At 50.3% G+C, this 20,426-nt stretch overlaps 1 protein-coding gene across 20 annotated transcripts in view; it reads right to left on the reverse strand.

The window, feature by feature from the left end:
- PPFIBP2 (PPFIA binding protein 2) overlaps positions 1-20,426 on the reverse strand; it is a 158,886-nt gene that overhangs the window by 28,894 nt on the left and 109,566 nt on the right. For 19 of the 20 annotated variants that reach the window (XM_060159765.1, XM_060159766.1, XM_060159767.1 and 16 more), the window contains 9 exons: positions 18,978-19,070; positions 14,050-14,161; positions 11,355-11,416; positions 10,179-10,254; positions 9,071-9,174; positions 7,120-7,187; positions 5,501-5,558; positions 4,545-4,586; positions 522-660 (listed from right to left, as the gene is read on the reverse strand). In XM_060159765.1, coding sequence (XP_060015748.1) covers positions 522-660; positions 4,545-4,586; positions 5,501-5,558; positions 7,120-7,187; positions 9,071-9,174; positions 10,179-10,254; positions 11,355-11,416; positions 14,050-14,161; positions 18,978-19,070 — 754 coding nt within the window. The remainder of the gene's footprint in view (positions 1-521; positions 661-4,544; positions 4,587-5,500; positions 5,559-7,119; positions 7,188-9,070; positions 9,175-10,178; positions 10,255-11,354; positions 11,417-14,049; positions 14,162-18,977; positions 19,071-20,426) is intronic. The other variant, XM_060159760.1, reaches the window with a different exon arrangement.

Genomic DNA, 20,426 nt, shown 5'->3' on the forward strand with positions numbered 1-20,426 from the left:
GCCTTGCCCAGTGGCCAGATTCCACTTCTCTAAGGAAACGCTCTCCCTTGGAAGAGCACGTGATATCATCCTATGGGTAATGGGGAGGCTGCAGAGAGGAAGGCGGAGACAGGAAAGAGATCAGGAGAACAGAGGAGGAGGGGGCAGGGCCAGGGAGGGGGGAGGGGGTGTCTAAGCGGGAGGGAAAGAGGAATGACGGGAAGGCCAGGAGCAGGTGGAGAGAGAAGGAAGACAGGAGGAGGGGCAATGGGGGTAGAGTAATTGCAGGTGGAAAGAAGGTGGGTACACACCCTGGTTCTCTTGGGCTCTGACGTGTTTCTGGCAGGAAACCTTGTTCCCAGACAGACAGCAATCACCTCTGGACGCGGGACCACCCTGAGGTAGGACTTGTCCCATCCACCCGTGCCCACCCCCGTTCTCCAATTGTGGGCTGTGGCGGGGGGTGCAGGGACCTCGTGCAACAGTGGAAATGCCAAGGCCGAGGCTCCAGAGGCCGCCAGGCCTGGCGCCTGGACACTCACTCAGCCTCAGCAGGCCGCTCCCTGCAGGGTCATGTGGGGAGGCAGTGGGAGAAGATCCGGCAGCCTCTCCGTTGGGCGTGGCTCCTGAAAGCTTCCCAGGTAACGTGGGGTACTTGTGCTCCACCAGGAAAGGGCCGTCCTATTGGAAGGAGAGGGAGAGAGAGCCTCAAACCCAGCTAGGAAATCTCTGGATGCAGAAACAACTCCCCGTTCTCTAAGAGCCATTTTTAAACTTAGGCCGACTCGAAGACCCCTCAAAAAGATTATTTATTCCAGGCCAGGAAATGGGATCAGAGCTCTGAGAAAGAAAGAAACTTGCCCAAAGCCACACAGTGAGATGGGGACAGAGTTGAGCCCACATCCAGGGCTGACTGCAGCCGAGTCCAAGCAGAAAGGGAAGCCTTTGCCATTTGGCCTCGCGCTCAGAGGCTCAAGGAATCAACAGCTGTGAACTACCCTTCAAGCTCTTTGAATACACAGACCAGAATTCCAATAAAATAGGTTATTTGAATACACAGACCAGAATTCCAATAAAATAGGTTATTCCATAGGTTTTTTATTATTCCAATAAAAAACCTATGGGCTTCCCTGGTGGCGCAGTGGTTGAGAGTCCGCCTGCTGATGCAGGGGACACGGCTTCGTGCCCCGGTCCGGGAAGATCCCACATGCCGCAGAGCGGCTGGGCCCATGAGCCATGGCCGCTGAGCCTGCGCGTCTGGAGCCTGTGCTCCGCAACGGGAGAGGCCACAACAGTGAGAGGCCCGCGTACCGCAAAAAAAAAAAAAAAAAAAAAAACTATACCTATTGCTTTATTGTATGTTTAGAATATATAATATTATCTATTACTTATATATTACGATGATAGTTATTTTGAAAAATACCAGGTTAAGGTGAAGCAAGACGGTAAGCACACACTCGGGAGGTGTGAGCAGAAGCGGGCCAGAGGGCTACATGCCAGCACGGAGCTCCCCAGGAACTTAGGACCACAGTCTGCATGAGGTTCAGCCCCAGTGCAGTGGGCCCCGTGCTCGGACCCCAGCCACAGAAAGGGTCGCAAAGAAACAAGTTGATTTAAAGGGGAAGAAGAATGGCGCTTGTTTGGTCAAGAAGGATTTAATGGGCCGCCCTACATCCACAAACCTGAGGGAAACACAGCGGAATGCATTTGAGTGAAAAGAAAAGAGAAATCAAAGCAACGTTACCAAGGTAATCAACTGTGGATCGCTTAACCGGACCCAGAAGAAAAGTAGAAAAGAAGAAAGACAAAACCGATTTCAGAACTGACAAGTCAGTAAAGTAATGGGACACTTCAGTGATAGTAACATCTTTTTTTCGTTTTGTTATAAATTTATTTATTTGGCTGTGTTGGGTCTTCATTGCTGTGTGCAGGCTTTCTCTAGTTGCCGCGAGCGAGGGCTACTCTTTGTTGCGGTGCATGGGCTTCTCATTGCGGTGGCCTCTCTTTGTTGCGGAGCACAGGCTCTAGGCACACGGGCTGCAGTAGCTGTGGCACATGGGCTTAGTTGCTCCGTGCCATGTGGGACCTTCCCGGACCAGGCCTCTAACCTGTGTCCCCTGCCATTAGCAGGCAGATTCTTAACCACTGCGCCACCAGGGAAGTCCCCAGCGGCGACATCTTTTGAAGTTTCATTTAGTTAAAAGCCAAGTGCCCAATAAATTTCTGAATTCAGTTTGCTTATAAAGGCATGTCCTGGAAATTGTTTGAAATCCAATTCAGTCATTGAACACTGAATACTAATCCTCTATAAATCATCTCAGAAAGGAGAGATACGAGAATAGTGGGCTAAATTTTCAAAGGATTCTGAAGGAACTGGCTGGTAAAGTGGAAATAATTGGAACCTTAAAAGATGGAGACCACACAATTTTTAAATTCATGATGACCCATGAGGTACAGGTTGAACCTGATCAGACCTGTGGTCAAGACCAACAGTTTTCAAATACTAGCCCATGCCAGGGCTGCTTCATAATCACCTGGGACACTTGTAAATATAAATTCCCAGGTCCCAACCGCACCCATGAATCAGCCCCTCTGGCAGGGCACCCCGGGAGTCTGTGTTTTTAAAATGAATCTCAGATTACTCTGACGCACAGTCAGGCCCGGGAACGGTGGTGGGGAAGGCAGAATTCAAAAAGTTTCGAGAACTGAAGGCCATGTCTCCCAGCTCCATATTGTACAGGAGATGTGGGAGTGGGGAGGGCTCAGGAACAGATATCCTGTTGCATCATCACACAGGCCTCCCTAAGACAGGGCAGAGACAACCAAGGCCTCCCATGTGGGCTGCCTTGGGAGGTCGCTGAGGAACTGAGATATAAAGAGGGCAGAGCCTCCTGTAAGGCGGGCTTCAAAGGCGGCCCAGACCTGTGAGAAAGACGATGAAAAGAACCAAGGGCAACAGAAAGGGCCCTCTCTCAGCTCTGCTCGGCCAAGAAGAGAAGCCAGGAAGGAAGGACTCATTGCTGGAGAAAGGGGTGCAACATCGGAACACGACACAGGAAACAAATGCTTGAGGTCGGTTCTGCGCCTGCAGTCTCTGAGAAGAATAACTAACCCTGGTTACAGGAGTGGGGGATGGAAATCACAGGCAAGGAGCAGATGTGGCTGGTGACCCAGCTGCCCTACAACAGCACAGAGGTAGCACACCTGAGCGGGAAGACCCCAGGCTGTGAGTCAGACCGACTCGGGCCAAACCCTCACTCTCTTGAGGCCCTCAGAACCTCAGTTTTATTGTTTCTAAATAAAGAATAACAATCCCTGCCTCTGGCCTAGCACACGAGGACAGAACTAAACAGAGGCGCAGAGAATCACCCTCTGCCCAGGGTCTGGAGCGACAGCAGTAACCACCACCTCAGTCCCTGGAGCGAGGCGTGCACACGGCAGACCCCGTCTACAATATTAGGCTCAAGTGTGGCCCAGGGCGTGACGCAGAGCACGCAGCGAGGACCAAGTGCTCGTCCTAAGGTGACAGAATAGGAACTTGAAGGGCTTCTGCCCTGTGCACATGAGAAGATGGTAGCGCAGAGAGGGGCTGAGGGACTCCAGTTTTAGAGCTGTGAGGAGCAGGGGAGACTGACTCACTCCACGGACTCCACAGCGAGAGCCGATCCGCGGACGCTCCTTCTAGGGAAGCCCAGAGATGGATCTAACAGACAGAGCCGGAAGAGAACACAGCGGGTGTCTTACAATGTCATGAGCTCTCAGTCACAGAAAGCAAGGGCCAGACACCCACGTGAGGGGACGCTACAGAAGGATCCTTGCACCTGAGGCTGTGTGCTCCTGGGTTGTTTGTTTAAATTATTTATGTATTTATCTTTGGCTGCGTTGGGTCTTCATTGCTGCGGTGCGGGCTTTCTCTAGTTGCGGCGAGTGGGGGCTACTCTTCGTTGCGGTGCACGGGCTTCTCATTGCAGTGGCTTCTCTTGTTGCAGAGCGCTGGCTCTAGGCGCATGAGCCTCAGCAGTCGTGGCTCGTGGGCTCAGTAGTTGTGGCTCGCGGGCTCTAGAGTGCAGGCTCAGTAGTTGTGGCGCATGGACTTAGCTGCTCCGCGGCATGTGGGATCTTCTCGGACCCGTGTCCCCTCCATTGGCAGGCAGATTCTTAACCACTGTGCCACCAGGGAAGTGCTCCTGGGTTTTTTAAATCATGACTTATCAGCGCAGAAAGGATGAGAGCTGTCATATTCCTCTACTTGTGTGCTGAGATCATAATATCCCCCTTCCCAGAGATCAGATCTACTTTGCCTTGTCAAAGAGGAATTATCAGAGCCTATAAGATGGACGAGATGATAAGAAATCCTATCCCACAGATAATAGAGATGAAAGCACAGGATCCAGCTGGGTGCACATAAAAAGAAAACAGGAGAGGAAGTTTCGTCGTTCCTGTCACCCTGATACCCCTTACGGTTAACATATCGTAAGGTTACCAGAGCTGTAACTTGCTAAGTGAAAAGCCTCTGGCAAACAGCACAAGCTCACATAGACGAAAGGGACATGCGGTTAATGTACCTTGGGTTCTACCACTGGGGACAGCTGGTTCCCACCGACGCACTATGGGATGGCAAGGAGGATTTCAGTTATGTGGAGAAAAGGAGAACTGCGTTAGTCACAACAGCAACTCAGGGCCACCTGCCTGCCTGAACCTGCCAGGCTCACCCCTCCCTCCCCGTCTTTATGTCAGATCATCACCATCCGTGGAGGAAACACAGGTCACTGTCCGACCTCGTGGACACATGTCCCCGGGCAGCTGCCAGCAATCTGACTGGGGGAGCGAGAGGCATGTGATCGTGGGAGCAAAGCCACTGCCAGCTCCATCCTTCCTGGTTTTCTACTGTATCACCAGGGAGTCTGGCGTACTGCTGGACATCGAGGGATCTATGTGGCAAGGTCACTGAAGGTTGTCTATAGGGCAGGACCCCTGCATCTTCAATGACCTTGCTGCTCAAGAGCCTGTGACCCCCCCCCTTCAGTATGGGGGTTACCCACCTGGTCAGGGGCCACAAAGCCCTCCTCATGCCTTTCTAGACTCCTTAAAAAGCTTCCTCTCCAATCTACTTTATCCCATAACCCACCCCCGAGGTCTCCTTTATCCACATTATGTCCTCATTCAAAATCTGTGCCCTGGAGAAACAGGGCCCGGATTCGAGATGTCCTCTGGCTCCATCTGACTCGTGGCTGTGACCTTACTCCCTCCTACTCCGCACCGTTTCCCCTGCCCATGCCCACCTCAGCGTCTTCTCTCACCAGCTCTAGGTAGCGTGTCCTGACTTGCCCTGCCTCTAGGATGCCTTGGGCTGCACTGCACCTGAACATTTTCTCAGAATGTTCCTGTAATTCCTGCCTGCCCAGCAAACTTGATAAAAGCTTCCATGAGGTAGGGACAGCACCCAGCCTGTGTATCCCAGCACTGTGCTGGGCACAAAGAAATAACTCAGACATCTTTATGGATAGACTGATGGGCTGACCTTATCCACGGATTCACTTCTCAGGTCTTCGAGACTACAGGAGAGTTTTTTCTGAGCCCTGGAAAAACACAAAAGAAAGTCAATAAGGAAACAGTAACTGGAGAAGGAGGTACGTGGTATCATTCGCGCAGAGGACACTTCAAATGTGTAACTGGTAGTCTATCTTGGGCTTAGGGTCAAGGGCAGGAAAAAAAACAAAACAAAACATCCTCTCATCATAACCATTACACGTAAGATGAGAATGGCCCGCTTTGGGGATGGCCTGGTCTGACAATGTCTTGGTGAGGGCATGAGAGCATCACCGAAATCCAAACCAAAAGTCCTTGGCATTCCTCAAAAACCCCGAATACACGCAATTCAGTGGCATCGGTGGGAGCTGGCTGTTGTGTGGTCATAAAAGAAGGCCAGCGTCTGTGGAGTCCAAAGCCAATACTGCCTTGTCTGTGAGTCTGACAGTAATCCAGCGAGGGAGGTGGTGCCGCCTTGGAGTGGAGATGAGCACATCAGCCACAGCTCCAAAGCGTCACCTGCTAGGATCCTTCAACCCTCTGCTCTGTCTCTGTATGCCCTGAGCAGTCTGCTCAGAGGAATTTGCTTTCTCCGGGGCTATTGTGCAGAGAAGGGCACCAACTGGATAGAGAAGAGGCGACAGGGTTACCTTGTGTCAATTCTCCTGGGCAGTGATATTTCTCAGTTCATATGAATAAAGCAGCATCTGTTAGTACATTCGTCTCTTGTGAGTCTGGTCAGTGTGAGTCACTCAGTGCCGACTTCTGAGTGAACTCATCAACCAAATTTCTTCTGCAAAACTAAGGACTGGCCAGTGGCCCTCCTTGACACTGCCGTTTTCCCCTGAGGCTAAAGGCTCAGGGAACAATGGCTTTCTGGAAACTGGGGGTCAGAGTGCACAGGCTTCAGACCTCTGAAGACTCAGTGCCCTTCTGGGGAAGCTCCCACCACGCTTGCGGCTGTCTTCCCCAGATACCTTGGCCGAAAGGCAGCCTGCTCTCGGCAGCAAAGCTCCAGATCCCCGTAACTTGGAAATGTGTTCTAAAGAGCTGAGGTAGGGAACTGGAGATAGGTTCATTTTCGAGGGAATCAGTCAGGGGGCAGCGAAGTGACCCCACAGGCCAGCCTGTGATAAGCTCATTGCTATGTGAAGCTTCCCCAAAGCAACTGGACCAACTTCCCTGCGAGGAGAAATGGTCCTCCCTGGAGAATGTGGATTGTCACAGGGCTAGATTCCCTGAGAGCAGGAAGGACGTTCCAGAGGGGCTGACGGGAATGACAGGCACACCTCACGAGATGCTCTGAAGAACCACTAGGGGGCACAGATGAGGTGCAGCCACCTCTTCTCTGAGGCCCCAACCCCTGGCCAAGTCTTTTCTCAGTGACAACGACCCGGACCTTCAGCCTGTGGGAAGGGAAGGCCCTCTGTGGCCAGGGCAGGTAGGCAAGGTTCATGACTGCTCCAGCATTTTGGCCCTTGTGACCACTGCTGGGGCCAAAAGGGAGGACAGGTGTGCTCAGGACATGGTGGCTGTGCTCACTGCCACGTCTGGAGCCCCGAGAGGGGCCTGAGAGCACAGTGGCTCCACGGAGGTGCTTGGGCCTCCTACCTGGTTTCCAGTGATTTCTGCGGTAGCGGGGGTGGTCCCGCCGTGGGAGAGCTACCTCTTGGAGATACCTGCACCGGAAACGGAAGAGTCACTGGACAGATACTGTTTGGAGACTACCCACCATCCTTTCCCCTTTTTTGGACAATTCCTCTTGGGGAGTTACATCTCCACCCCTGGTGGCTACATCAATCCCAATGCCTTGCTTTTTTAAGATGCCAAAAAGGAAGACATACTGGAAAAGATCAGGTGCGTTCAGGGTGGTATGGCTGTAGACAAGGAGGAAGGTATACTGAACAACCTTGGCCAACCTGCCTCTCCTTCCAGGGCCTAAGTTCACATTCTAGCAGTAGAGTCCTGACAAGTCAGTCCTGAGACCTGAATCCCTGGCTGCCCCTGCCTTTTCTGAGCTTGGTTCTCCAGCTTTTCCTTTCATTCAGTGAGCCACTGCACACCCTCTTAAAAACATTCCTTGTTGGCAAAGGTCGGCCGGAGTCGATTTCTGCTGGCAATGAGCAACACTGTAATTCATAGTCAATCAACAAACACGAGCAACATCTACTGCCTGCCAGGCCCTGTGCTGGGTGTGGGGCGAGCACTGCCCACATCAGGGGGTCAGGTAAGTTAATTAGGATGAAAGAGCAATGCAACATGTCCCTCTGATACCAACACCTATAATATAATATGGGGATAAAGGGGAGGGAGAGGACCCTTCTTGTTGGTGGGAAGGTTAGGAAGGCTTCAGAGGGGAGAACACTTGAGCTGAATCTTGAGAAATGAGAATGAGCTTAGCAAGGAGGCCAGAAAGGCAAGAGTATCAAGGGTGGAATGAACGTGAGCTAATCTGGTGGAAGATAAGGACACAATTTGATGTCTTTCCTGTCTGCAAGGGCTGCCTCTATTCTCTAGATCCCAGTATCTTTTCGGTCTACCATAGAAAGAACCCTGGCATCATAGTATGTAAGTTGTTAAACGCCTGGGCTTTTGTGTTCAAGTCCAAGTTCTGCCATCTACTTGCTGGGTGACCTAGAGCAGATTACTTAGCTTCTCTGAGCCTCAGCTGCAACACAATAAAAGAAGAATCCCAAAGGGGTCATGAGGAGTAAATGAGGTGAGTCACGTGCAGTGCTCATCACAGGGACCACCCAGAGGTACTGGGCATCAGTTACTGCTATCATTGCCAGCAATCTGGGATGCCTGGTCTGACTACATAACTGGGCCACTGGGTGACACTTTTGCTCCTCCCTTAATTAAAAGGGTTGAGTTGGACCGCTAAGATCCTTTTAATTGTGACTGTTCTGGAGTTTCCAGAACCTTTTGGATCCTGGGCTGAAACCCCTTCTTCATCTGAGATCTGTATCTATGAGTTAATTTGCCTACGTGTATCTAGACTAAGTCCAGAGAGGTTCATAGAACTGGATCAAATTTTAAACAAGAAAAAAGGAAATCTGTATGCTGGTTATAGGGGCGGGACGTTGTCTGTGAAATAGGAATGTATCACCTCAAAAGTTCAGCTATCCCTCCGAATGAGCAATATGCATTCATTCATTCATTCAACAAATATCTGTTGAATCCTACTGGGTACCAGGCATCACTGCAGATCCTGGAGAGACCGTGGTAAATAAAACAAAGAACACCTTTGGTCTAGGCTTATAGTCCAGAGAGGAAAGGCAAAAATAAGCAAGGAAACCAGTTAAAAAAGAAAATTCCTATCCTGGGAAGTCCAGTATCCACTATGCTGTCCCTCCCAACGGGAACACAGGCCCTGACTGCTCCCCAGCCTCAGTGCTCTTCCCAAGGCCTCGGGGGCTAACTCCATTGATTTAATTTTTTCTACCTGTCAAGATTTACACCTGAGACGTACCTGACTGGTACCTGATTAGATCCTCCCCCAGGCCCAGGGTAAGCTCCTGGGGCCTGCTGAAACCCCACATCATGACCGGAAACACAGTACCTCTGGTTTAAAAAGTTCTTCAGGGCCTTTATTTGCAGTGTTCCAGTTTCTGAAACCTCCCTCCAGTTCTTCCTCATTGATTGAGAGAGTTCTTTCTGAAGGCCCTGGAAGCATTAACGCAGAAGAGATAATTACTACCACGTGACTTGTTTAGAAACCTATAATTGTACCACAAAATCCTAACGTTGTTTCTCCTTCATTAAGAAGGACAAAGAGGGACTTCCCTGGTGGCACAGTGGTTAGGAATCCGCCTGCCAATGCAGGGGACACGGGTTCGAGCCCTGGTCCGGGAAGATCCCACGTGCCGCGGAGCAACTAAGCCTGTGTGTCGCAACTACTGAGCCTGCGCTCTAGAGCCCGCGAGCCACAACTACTGAAGCCTGTGTGCCTAGAGCCCGTGTTCTGCAACAAGAGAAGCCACCGCAATGAGAAGCCCGCGCACCGCAATGAAGAGTAGCCCCCGCTCGCCGCAACTAGAGAAAGCCCACGTGCAGCAACGAAGACCCAACGCAGCCAAAAATAAATAAATTTATATAAAAAAAAAGGACAAAGAAAAACATAAAGGGACATTAAAAGTGTGATTCAGAAGATTCTTCAGGGCAACACAAACAGCTCTCACTGCCCTGTGACTTCCTATGGGAACCCAGGTACCCGGCAACTCAAAGAAGGCTCCCCAAGTGTCCTGGCGTCTGCTGGGGAAGCTTTTAGATTCTCCAGGAGGTGGGGAGGCTCTAATCCCCAACGAGGGTATTAAGCTGCCTTCGGATCCAGGTTTGACTGCCCTCACTGCCTCTAAGAGGTGTCCCGGGCAGATGCGTAGATCTTCCAAGGGTAGGGATCGCCAATGGCTCGAGTTGAAGGCTGTCTTTCCTTGGCGATCTGGGTAGCTCCTGGAAGCTCTGAACTGACTCTGCCATTTGCCACAACTTCTGGCAAGCAACGGCTGCCAGTGTCCCCCCACCCAGGGCAGTCTAACCGGCTCCGTTCTCCAGCAGAGCATTTCTCCAAATGAAGATGAAGACTCTTCTGGCAGGTCTGCCCCTGGATTTAACACCATAGAGATGGGATATGTGGGGGAGAAAATGGCAAAGCTCCCCCTTGCTCTTACCTTGAGTCGCCATCACGATCTCCTTCACCCTTCGGTACTGGTTTAACAGCCCAGTAAGCTCCTCTATCCGACGGTCCTGTCACAGGACAAGACAGATTTCTATGTAAACAACACCACTGGCACCTGGCGATTTCATCTGGGGGCCCTGGCTATGTTCTGGGCACACTGAGAAGAAATGCTATGTGGAAGCCATAGAATATTCCAAAGGGAAACACAGTGTCCAGGCCCTGGGTTCTCAGTGGTCTACCTCCTGAGCAGCTGTAAGCACTCTTGCCTCTACCTGAAGGCTACGAGTCCAATCTCTAGTCATAGAACACTCCCTGTTTGATACAGCCTTCGAGGGGCTCAAACATTTCCCGAAGCAGGAAACTCATTGTCTTCCTACCCTCCTGACATAGCCATTGAAATCTGCCTCCTGGTCCGAGTATTGTCCTCTGGAGCTACGTGAAAAAAAAAAAAAATAAATAAAATAAAATAAAGCTGTCGTATTTCTCTCAAAACTCTCACTTGCTCCGTAGGAGGCTGAGATTCCTTATGCAATAGAGGAAATTCCCAGAGGAGATCATTTCTTTCAGCAAAGGCTGGGGACTTGGGGAGGCCACACAGATTTCAGAGCTAGATAGACTTGGGTATGACCCTGGCTCTGCTATCTACTGTTACCTGACCTTGGGCAAACCTACATTAGCACTTTGAGTATGTTTCCTCGTCTGTAATATGCAGGGTTGTGATCCTTAGAGCTGATGTTTTCGCCAGACAGGTGCTCTCTAGTTACGGAGGTGGCTATTTTATGATTATGCATCACCAGTTACGATGGGTCTATCACCAGATCATGAACGTGGGAGACTGGTGAACCGTTCTTGAGTTTTGCTAGTAGTCTGAGCAGCAGCTATGATATTGGCAGTAACCTCAGTGGTATTTTTTCCCCTACACCTGCATGAACAGGAATGGCTTTATTCTGCCTTTGGGAGATGCCATTTAGGCAAAGCTCCCAGGCATCAAAGCCAAAAACAGGTGGCTGAGCCACGTGTCTAGGAGGCAGAGGCCATTCTCCTGACACTTCCCTGAGTCGGTGGTCTGATGGTCACAGCCCTGTCCAAAATATCAGAGACTAATAGGACCAAACAGAACCAGGAATGTCAGCAGGGAAAGGGCAGGGCCGCTCCGTGGCCATCTTACCTTATCTTCATTGGCAACAAGCAAAGTTTCCATCCCCATTTTCAGACGTTGGATTTCTTGGTCTAAAAGAATTTAGGTATAGGAGGAATTATTTACGTAAATGCAGACAACTATTCCCACCTGCTAAGATGCTAAGACTTTCCATATGAATAAGTTACAGGCGGCTCCCTACTTCTTTAAAGAGCCCATGATGGTGTCTGGCATAGAGTCAGTCTCGTTACATATCTGTTGGACTATTAAATGAATGAACCTACTATTTTGTCTTCTCTTTAGAGACATTTGTGGGGAAAAAACAAAATGCCATTGATTCAAGGGTGACACAGAGGAACCCCCAAATCTTTCACAACTGACATCCCACAAGGAAACAGACATTTATCCTCTATGACTTGAGTAGGCATGTACCTGGGCTGCTGCTAACTAGTTTTAGAGAGAATCACACTGTCCCATGGATTGTAGCAGAAGAGAATTTAAAATGAGAAAAAAAAGGAAGCCTATAGCTGAACAGAGACAGGGCAAGAACGATTATGTAAACAAGAGTCAGGTACTTGGCTCAATTTAGAAGGTCACAGTGGGAACTAACAGTGTCTAGCTGGATCTATAAGTATGTTAAAACAAACGCTACTGTTAAGGAAAGCACTCTTAGTTCATCATAAGCCTACAGAATTTCTCTATGGGCCAAGGGATCTTTGTAAGTCTGTGGTGGACAACACATTGCCTTCTCTCACCTTGGCCCCAAGAGACTCTCTCGAATTCTTCCCAAACTAGTCTGGAGAGCCAGGTCAAAGGCTAAAGCCTAAAGGAGCTGGGGGTCTTTCTGCCCAATATGTGGAGGTCTAAGAATTAACACATAGCTAGTTTTTCCACGCAAAGCCCTATACCCGTCCCCAAATTGGGTACTACAGAGAATAGGGATGTCTACGTAAGAGAACTACAGCAGACAACGGGACAAAAATACGTATAGTCACCGCATCTCCTTTCGGGATGCTTGCTACATCCGGCAAGAATAGGAAGAATGGATTTAGGACTTTGTGTAACTAGTTGTAGGGATTCAGCTTCAGAGGGAGGTGCAGAGTGCTGTTCACTATCTTAGGCTCTTGACGGCTAAAGATCAGCTTGGCAACCCAGTCTGTGGAGGGGAGGGCTGTAAACTCCAGACGAAGGCTGGCAAACCTCGATGCCTTGGGCAGGCCGCAGCCAGAGCAAGGCCCTGAGCACCAGCTCCAGGAGGCGCCCGGGGATGGAATGCGGTGGGGCCTGGAAGGCGAGGCCTGCGGGGAAGCACGGAGTGCAGGGGAAGCCTGCCTGGCCCACAAGTCAGGGCCTGGGGAGCTCTCTATGCAAGTTTAGCATCACAGACAGTCTACAGTATCTCAGGGGTCTCCGGTCTCCACATTAAGCCATGGCAAGTAGGTGACATACTCAGTGGCTTGAGAAGAGAAAGGCTGGGAGGGATGAGCACATGGGTCACTAATTTCCTCCTCCCGCCTAAGCCATCGTTTCAGGGCTGCACAGCTTCCCCACCCCCGCCAGGGATCCAAGCTAAGCGGTGCTGGTGCCGAGGCCCAGCTGCAACTGTAGTGGGGCTAGTTCACAGGGCTCCCCAGCACTGCTCTGCAGCCTGGGGGCCAGAGGAGAAGCCGGAGGGTGTGTGATCATTTTGCGTATAAGGCAAATAGCTGTAAATATCAAATACGCATTAAGAATACTTGAGGATTTAGCCTCTATTTTTAATCAGCAAGACTTGAACTCCTCAGGGACCATTCACCATCCTTTCACTTATTCAATAAATATTTCTTAGGAGCCATGGGCTGAATGCCATGTGAAGCTCTGTGGATATGGTCTCAAATAAGAGAGACACAGTCACTGCCCCAGAAGGAGGATGACAGTCTATGTAAGACCTCACAGAATACAACACTGATCAATTACAATAAGTACTATGAAAGAAAAAGAGTGCTGAGCTTGAGAAAAACGGGGGCACCTAGTTGAGGTAGGGTGGCCAGGAAAGGTCTTCCTGAGAGGTAACGTTTAAGTTGAGATCCAAAGGATGGGGAATAACTGCATCTGTTTCTGTAACCTCAGGCTCTTACGTGAGTACCAGGCAGGGCTCCATTCAACGACTGAGTGAATTGCTAAAGCCTCTTCTTTGGTAATAACACAAAGACAAGTCCTTTCAATTAAGGGAAAGAGTAAAAGCCCCAGAGGCAGCTGCACAGAGAGCTTCAATGGTCAGCGTGCATCTGAGAAAAGCCTTCAGAGCTGAGTCCTCCGGACAGGGGAGGGGTTCACGGTAATCATTCCACTGAGTCCTCCAAACAGGGGAGGGGTTCATGGTATTGATTCCACTGAGTCCTCCGGACAGGGGAGGGGTTCATGGTAATCATTCCACTGAGTTCTCCAAACAGGGGCGGGGTTCATGGTAATGATTCCACTGAGTCCTCCGAACAGGGGAGGGGTTCATGGTAATGATTCCATTGAGTCCTCCGAACAGGGGAGGGGTTCATGGTAATGATTCCACAACAGAGCTGGGCTTTATAGGCCCATGCGTGCACACACACGAACACACACACACACGTACGTGCACATTTCATGCCTCCTCACACAGCAGTACACACACCCAGAGGCACACATGCCCACTTATAAGAGAGGACCCAGGGCCAAAGGGCAAACTGCATTCGGTCACAGTCAGCCCAGTTACCTTTCTCTGCATGGTCGTTGTGCAGAACTGCAGTCCGGGAGAGCTGACTGTGCAGACGCTCAATTTCTGCATCCTTCAGGGCTACCTGCTCTTGCAGCTGGGCTACCTCAGCCTGGAAGAGAAAAAGCCATCCTACCAGCTCAGAGGGACTACCAGACCATGACAAAATACCTCAAGTCAGAGCCCAGGGCCAGTGGGTCCGAGGACACATTAGGAAGTTAGGAGCAAAGCTGCCAGAGGTGAGCAGTGAGAGGTGTTCACTGCCGTCCCCACAAGGTGGAGCTCTGCGGAATGAACGCGCTCTTCCTGGCCACTGAGGACATGCCCGTGGCCCTGGCCATCCACCTGCTCTTTCTCCTGCATCCTCCTGCCTGACCAGGCTCTTTCCCTCCCATGCCTTCTGCAGCCAAAATAAGTCAGAGGCCTGAGGAGGTGGGAACGTGCTCAATGGGAGGGCTGCCCTTGGTCCAAAGATGGATATTCTCTTTCTGGACATGGTCTTCCTTCTCCCAAGATATTCTGCAGTAGCATGTCCGTAAACCACTGTAACAAGTACGTTCATCTTTCGTTTTTCCACCCCATACAGGAAATAGAGTGGAAATCAAATCGCTACTAGTAGACAATGAGTGAGCCAAGAGTTCCCTCCCTCAAACTCTCCCACCCTGAATGCATAGCCACAGCCTCTGCCCAACCTCAGACATCTATGGTCCTTCACCCAAATGAAATTACATACAAGCATTGCATACAGCATTCAGGTGTGCTGAGTGACGTACTTTTGTAAATCAACACAGGCGCACACACACATTCACGTGGGCAGCAGCACTGGGTGGTTCCCAAGTCTCTACTAGCAGATTAAACTGCACACGTAACAGCAAGCCAGGTGGTCCCTGTGCTCCCATCCTGATTAGAAGGTCAGAACTGGGTAGGTGCCGTCCTGAGAGGCACGCTGGCTTTGGAGTTAAACTTGGATTCTCTCATTTCCTAGTTGGTTAAGTGGTTTAACATTTCTGAGTCTTGGTTCATCTATAAAACCAGGAAAACAGCATTTAGCACACGGGGCTGCAGTAAGGAGTAAATGTAGTAAGGGTTATGAACAACTTAGTCTCATGCTCAGTAGACAGTGAGTCCTCAATAAATGCCACTTCTGTTGATACTCTCATCCTATTCCTTCCCTTATGGATAACTAGCTAGGTCTCTGAGCATCAAACCAGACCAAGAGGGGCTTCCCTGGTGGCACAGTGGTTAAGAGTCCGCCTGCCAATGTAGGGGACACGGGTTCGATCTCTGGTCCAGGAGGATCCCACATGCCGCGGAGCAACTAAGACCGTGTGCCACAACTACTGAGCCTGCACTCTGGAGCCCGTGCGCCATAACTACTGAAGCCCGTGCGCCACAACTGCTGAGCCTATGCGCCACAACTGCTGAGCCCGTGTGCCACAACTACTGAAGCCCGTCTGCCTACAGCCTGTGCTCCACAACAAGAGAAGCCACCAGTGAGAAGCCTGCGCACCGCAATGAAGAGTGGCCCCCATTGCTGCAACTAGAGAAAGCCCACGTGCAGCAACGAAGACCCAACTCAGCCAAAAATAAATAAATATATAAATAAATAAAATAAAATCTATAAAAAAGAAAAAAAACAAAACAGACTAAGAAAGGGGGTGAGAACTAACTCCCAGCCAGTCAACGGCACACACAGCAAAAGCTTCTACTCTGGGCACCCGCCCCCCATGTGGTAGCCCAATCGGGCCCCACCTTTATTCTGCAAGGTTACGGTATGGGCTCGTCCTATCCCGAGGCCATTTTTGAACAAGTCAAGTAATCAAATGAGCACGGGTCCTGTTGGTGGCCCTTCCACCCAACAGGCCTGTGTTCAGCTTCAGGACACACGGGCTGAGAGCCTGCTCTCCATCGCCCCATGCTCACTGCGTTCTTACATCAACCCTCACTCAATCCTCACAGGAAACCACGGGAGGAAGCAGTACCCCTGCACGTCACCGGGGAGAAAACAGGAGTAGGGAAGGATTCGACTCCCAAGTCACAGAGCTATTCAGCGACCAGGCCAGGACGTGAACCCTGCCTGCTCGAAAGCCAAGGCTCCACCCAGCCTAGGCTGTCTGCGGCTGAGTTAATAGCACAGATGAGGGCTCCTCGTATGGGGAGAGGGCTCCCTGAGCCCACCTCAAGGGGTTCTGGACAAACCTTCCCTAACATCCCCAAAATGGGCCCATGTAAAAACAAAGAGGTGGCAAAGGGGTGGGTTTCCTTACCCAAAGTCCCTACAGAGCACTGTCCCTTTGCTTGGTTTCCACCCACAGAGGACAGAGAGCTGGGTCCAGCTGTACCAAACGGCTTGCAGAGACTCGCGGCCATGGGCAGCTTTGCACAGCTAACCCAGGGCCTTGGAGCCCATGGGCTTACGATTGATGGCGACAGTGCCTTCTGAAAATATTAGCCTTGGGACTCAATCCAAATGCCTCTCATTTCTACAAGGGCCAGAATATTCTTGGAAGATATTCTCTTAACTTTTCTTGCACCTTCCACACCCATTTCTCCCCTTCCTGTGGACAGGGTGAGAGCTGGTCTCTGTTAGGAATCCGGATGCCTGATTCTTGTCTGCGGGCCCCACAGTGGACACCAGTGATGAGATGCTATCAAGGCAGAGCCCAGGCTCTTCTTCTCTGAGGCCTGCCTCCGGGTGAAGTCATTTATTTACAACTCTACAGACCAAGTGGCTGGGTCCAACCTCCCATGTGCCCATTTTCACAGAATAGGCCAGAAATGACAGGTCCTCTCTTACGCTTAGAAAGGTATCTGTCCCTAAGCTGGGAAGTCTACAACAGCCCAGAGGCCGTGCGCCTGACCATGGGGAAAAGTATGCTACAGCCATGGCCACTGAGGCTGGAGCTGTGTGGTGAGAGGTCTGGGACAAAGCCAGGTAGAGATGGGGGCTCTGCCTCCCTGCAGATCCTGGGCCTTATTAAACCCAGGGACCCCGCCCTACCGCCGCTGCACTGAAAGATGAAGCACACTGACGGACTGAGAAGCTTTACACAGAAAATGGGAGAACTTTCAAAAACAAGGCAGGTTTCAACTGCAGGGAATTAGGATGACAGAGGGAAAAGGGCATGAGTTTTGGAATGACACAGATCCAGATCAGAACCTCCCCTTGGCCACTCTGAGCCTCAGTTTCCCCACCAGGAAAACGAGGACAATAAATCAATAGACCTCGCTGGGCTATGTTATGGACCAAATGAGAAAATGTGTACAAAGGGCTGGACACATTCTGGCACACAGGGGGGTCTCCAGACGTGGTGGTTTTTAATAATCCACAGTATCTCAAAGGTCTACATGCCAAGGCGAAGCGCTTAGGTGAGTCAAACGAGCTGTTTGGTTTTATAATAGAAGGTGGAGTGTACAATTTCGAAGGTTTCACCAAGACAGGACTCGCTTGAGGGGACCATGGGGATGGAAGGTTCTGAGCTTTTAGAGAAACGGTGCTCCTAGAACTGGGGGTTGTGAAGCACAGTGCACACAAGGGGACACGTAGATAAGAACAGAGCAGTAGATGATCAAGCAGATTGTCTAGCGCTGGAGCTGACTAGCTGTAAGATCTTGGGAAAGTTGCCTAACTACTCTGTGCCTCAGTTTCCTCATCTGTAAAACAGTTGAGAAAATTACATTTATGCAATAGAATATTATACAGACATCAACATCATGTTCAGAGTTTTCTTTTAATAGCATGGTATAAAATTGTGTATAAATTATCAACATCAAAATTAAGAGAGAGAGACTCCAAAAAGAGAAATGCCTGGAAGGAAATATTAATAGTGGTAGCTCCTGGGCAGTTTACGAATGATTTTTATTCTTTTAAATTTTTGTGGTTTAAAATTATCTATAACGGTTATTATTGTTTTTAGAATCATTTAAAGGTATAGAAAAAAATAAAACAAAGTACAAACTAGATGTTAAGAAAACGCTAAGAAGTAAAGATGAAGATGCCTACAGGACCATCTGGTAACACCTGTGGGTGGTGCTGCAGAGCTCTCAGTGGAAAGGCAGGCGTGCACCCACCCACCAGAGGGAGCCTGGCCAGCTCCTCAGGCGGAAAAACTGCTTCAGGGTTTTAGAGCTTCCCGCCCCCAACCCCAGAGTGTTACTCCTCTGCCTGCAAGGAAGTCTAACTGTATATGTGAAATTTCCTAATGCCTAAGTGACAGCTAATTCGACGTTTTAAAATACAACGTTCTGGCCAAAACAATAAATGTGTGGGCTGAATCCATTCCAACTATTAGAGGAAATGAAGGAGGAAACTATTAGCGAAAACAAAGGAGGGAGGGATTAAAATTTATTTCACGAAAGAATGTATCGTGGGTGTCCTTTAGATAGCAAGCTCCCCAGTTCAATAGAAACATCATCTGGTTACAAAAATATGACAAGTATATATTTTCAGGAATTGCTAAAAATAAAAGCATACCTCTTTCTAGAAACTGATTATTAGAGGGGCTGCTAAATTTAAAATGATGCAGCTAAGACAATGTTGGCGTTCTTCTGCCCTAGGACTCATCACTCACTCGTAGAGGTCCTGCTTGGCCCAGTGTCAGCCTGGGGCGGGGGGGGGGGGGGGGTGTGGTGCCATGGGACACAGAGAGAGGAAGGAGACTTGGCGACCTCAGCAGCTCATAATCTCATGGGCTTTCCCCAGGAAAAGAGCCCTCCTGGATTAAATCTGTCTGCTCGCACAATCTGGGCACTGTTGCGTGTACACACAGTGGGATCAATTCCCATTCCTCAGCCTTAGGCTACGGCACACCCCAGACCCTCCCCACTGGGCCTCAAAGCTTCTCCATAAACATCAGAACTGCCGCACACCCCAGACCCTCCCCACTGGGCCTCAAAGCCTTTCCATAAACATCAGAACCGCCTTTTACCTTGGTGGCCTTCAGTTTCCATTCATACTGGTTCCGTTCATTTTCCAGCTCTTCCACCTTGATTTTGAGGTGCCGGAGCTCCTGCAGTAACTCCTAGGGGGGTGACGAAGAAAGACAGAGTTCTGATGGTTAAAGAACAGGATTGCTCCTGGGAGCTACAACCCTGGGTAACACATGCACAGTGGATACCAAGGCAGGAGCGACCGCGTCAGGCTCCACGCCGTGGCTGGCTCCAATCTTTAAACACGGTCCTCGTTTCAGGAAAAGCTATGTGCCCGTTACAAAACAAAGGCCAGGGAGCTCCAGACAAAAGGAAGAGAAAACTTGCTTCTTCTTTGCAGAACTTGTTCTCCCCGCTCCTTTCTGACATCTGTGCTCCCCGCGGGGTGTGCCCAAATCATGCGCGTATGTGTGGGGGGAGGACAGGCAGGAGTCGGGAGCAAGAGAAACAGAGATGCAGAGATGAGGCAGCTTGTTACAGAGTAGCAGGAAGCAGGCTAACAGGGAGCATCTGCCTGTGCTGGGGGTCGAGGGACCCAGGGGAGGAGGCCGGTGTTCCTGCAAGGCTTCACAGAGGAAGTGACAGCCACGAGGAAGAAACAAAACGCTAAAAGGACAAATGCTAAGTGTGAAATGTGGGTCTGGGTGTTCCAGTTCAGAGGAGGGGTTGGCTTGAAGAAAGGAGGGAGGGAGGCGGCGTCCAGGGAGAGGGCAGACAGCCTGCTGGGCTGGAGCACAGGATGGGCAGCATTCAGTGGGAAACGGTGGGGCCTTACTGTAAAGGCTTTGGGATGAGAATATGAGGCGATCTGATGCCATTCTTTAGAAAGTAGGGAGCCTCTGAAGGTTGCTGAGTGGGGAAGTGACATTTAAACAACTTGCCGGTGGTGGAAATCAGGAAATCAGGGAAATCAGGGCTGTGGAAATCAGGAAATCAGCCCTGGAAATCAGGGCTGTATCTTCTGACCCCAGGGCCCCTGCTTTCTAAAGTACCCCTTTTAGTAAAGACACCGCTGAGCACCCTTATCCCAAACCTAGGTTCCTTTAATGGACAAAGGGTCCTGCTGACTGGTTTCTATCAGAAAAATTAGCATAAAAGCGATTACTTCCCATAGACTTCCTGAACTCCAGATTCACATAACAAACTTCCCACAACATCTCCACGTGGATGGCACAGAGGCATCTTACGACTGTCATGACCCAAGTGTAACCCTTACTTCCCCCTCACAGACATCCCTGTCTCACTAAATGGCATCTCCATCCTGTGCCAGAAACCCGGGCTCCATCCTTGGCACCTCCCTCTGTCTTCCCGCCCCCCACATACGTAACCCATCCCCCAAGCCTTCTAAATTCCACCTTCAAGGAAATCACCTGAATCTCTCCTTTATCTCAACTCTAGCATCACTAGCAGTTACTGCTGAGAGCCTGGACAGCCTCTCCACTGGTTGG

Source organism: Lagenorhynchus albirostris, chromosome 9 (genome assembly GCF_949774975.1).
Source record: "Lagenorhynchus albirostris chromosome 9, mLagAlb1.1, whole genome shotgun sequence".
In the NCBI taxonomy this organism is placed as follows: domain Eukaryota; kingdom Metazoa; phylum Chordata; class Mammalia; order Artiodactyla; family Delphinidae; genus Lagenorhynchus; species Lagenorhynchus albirostris.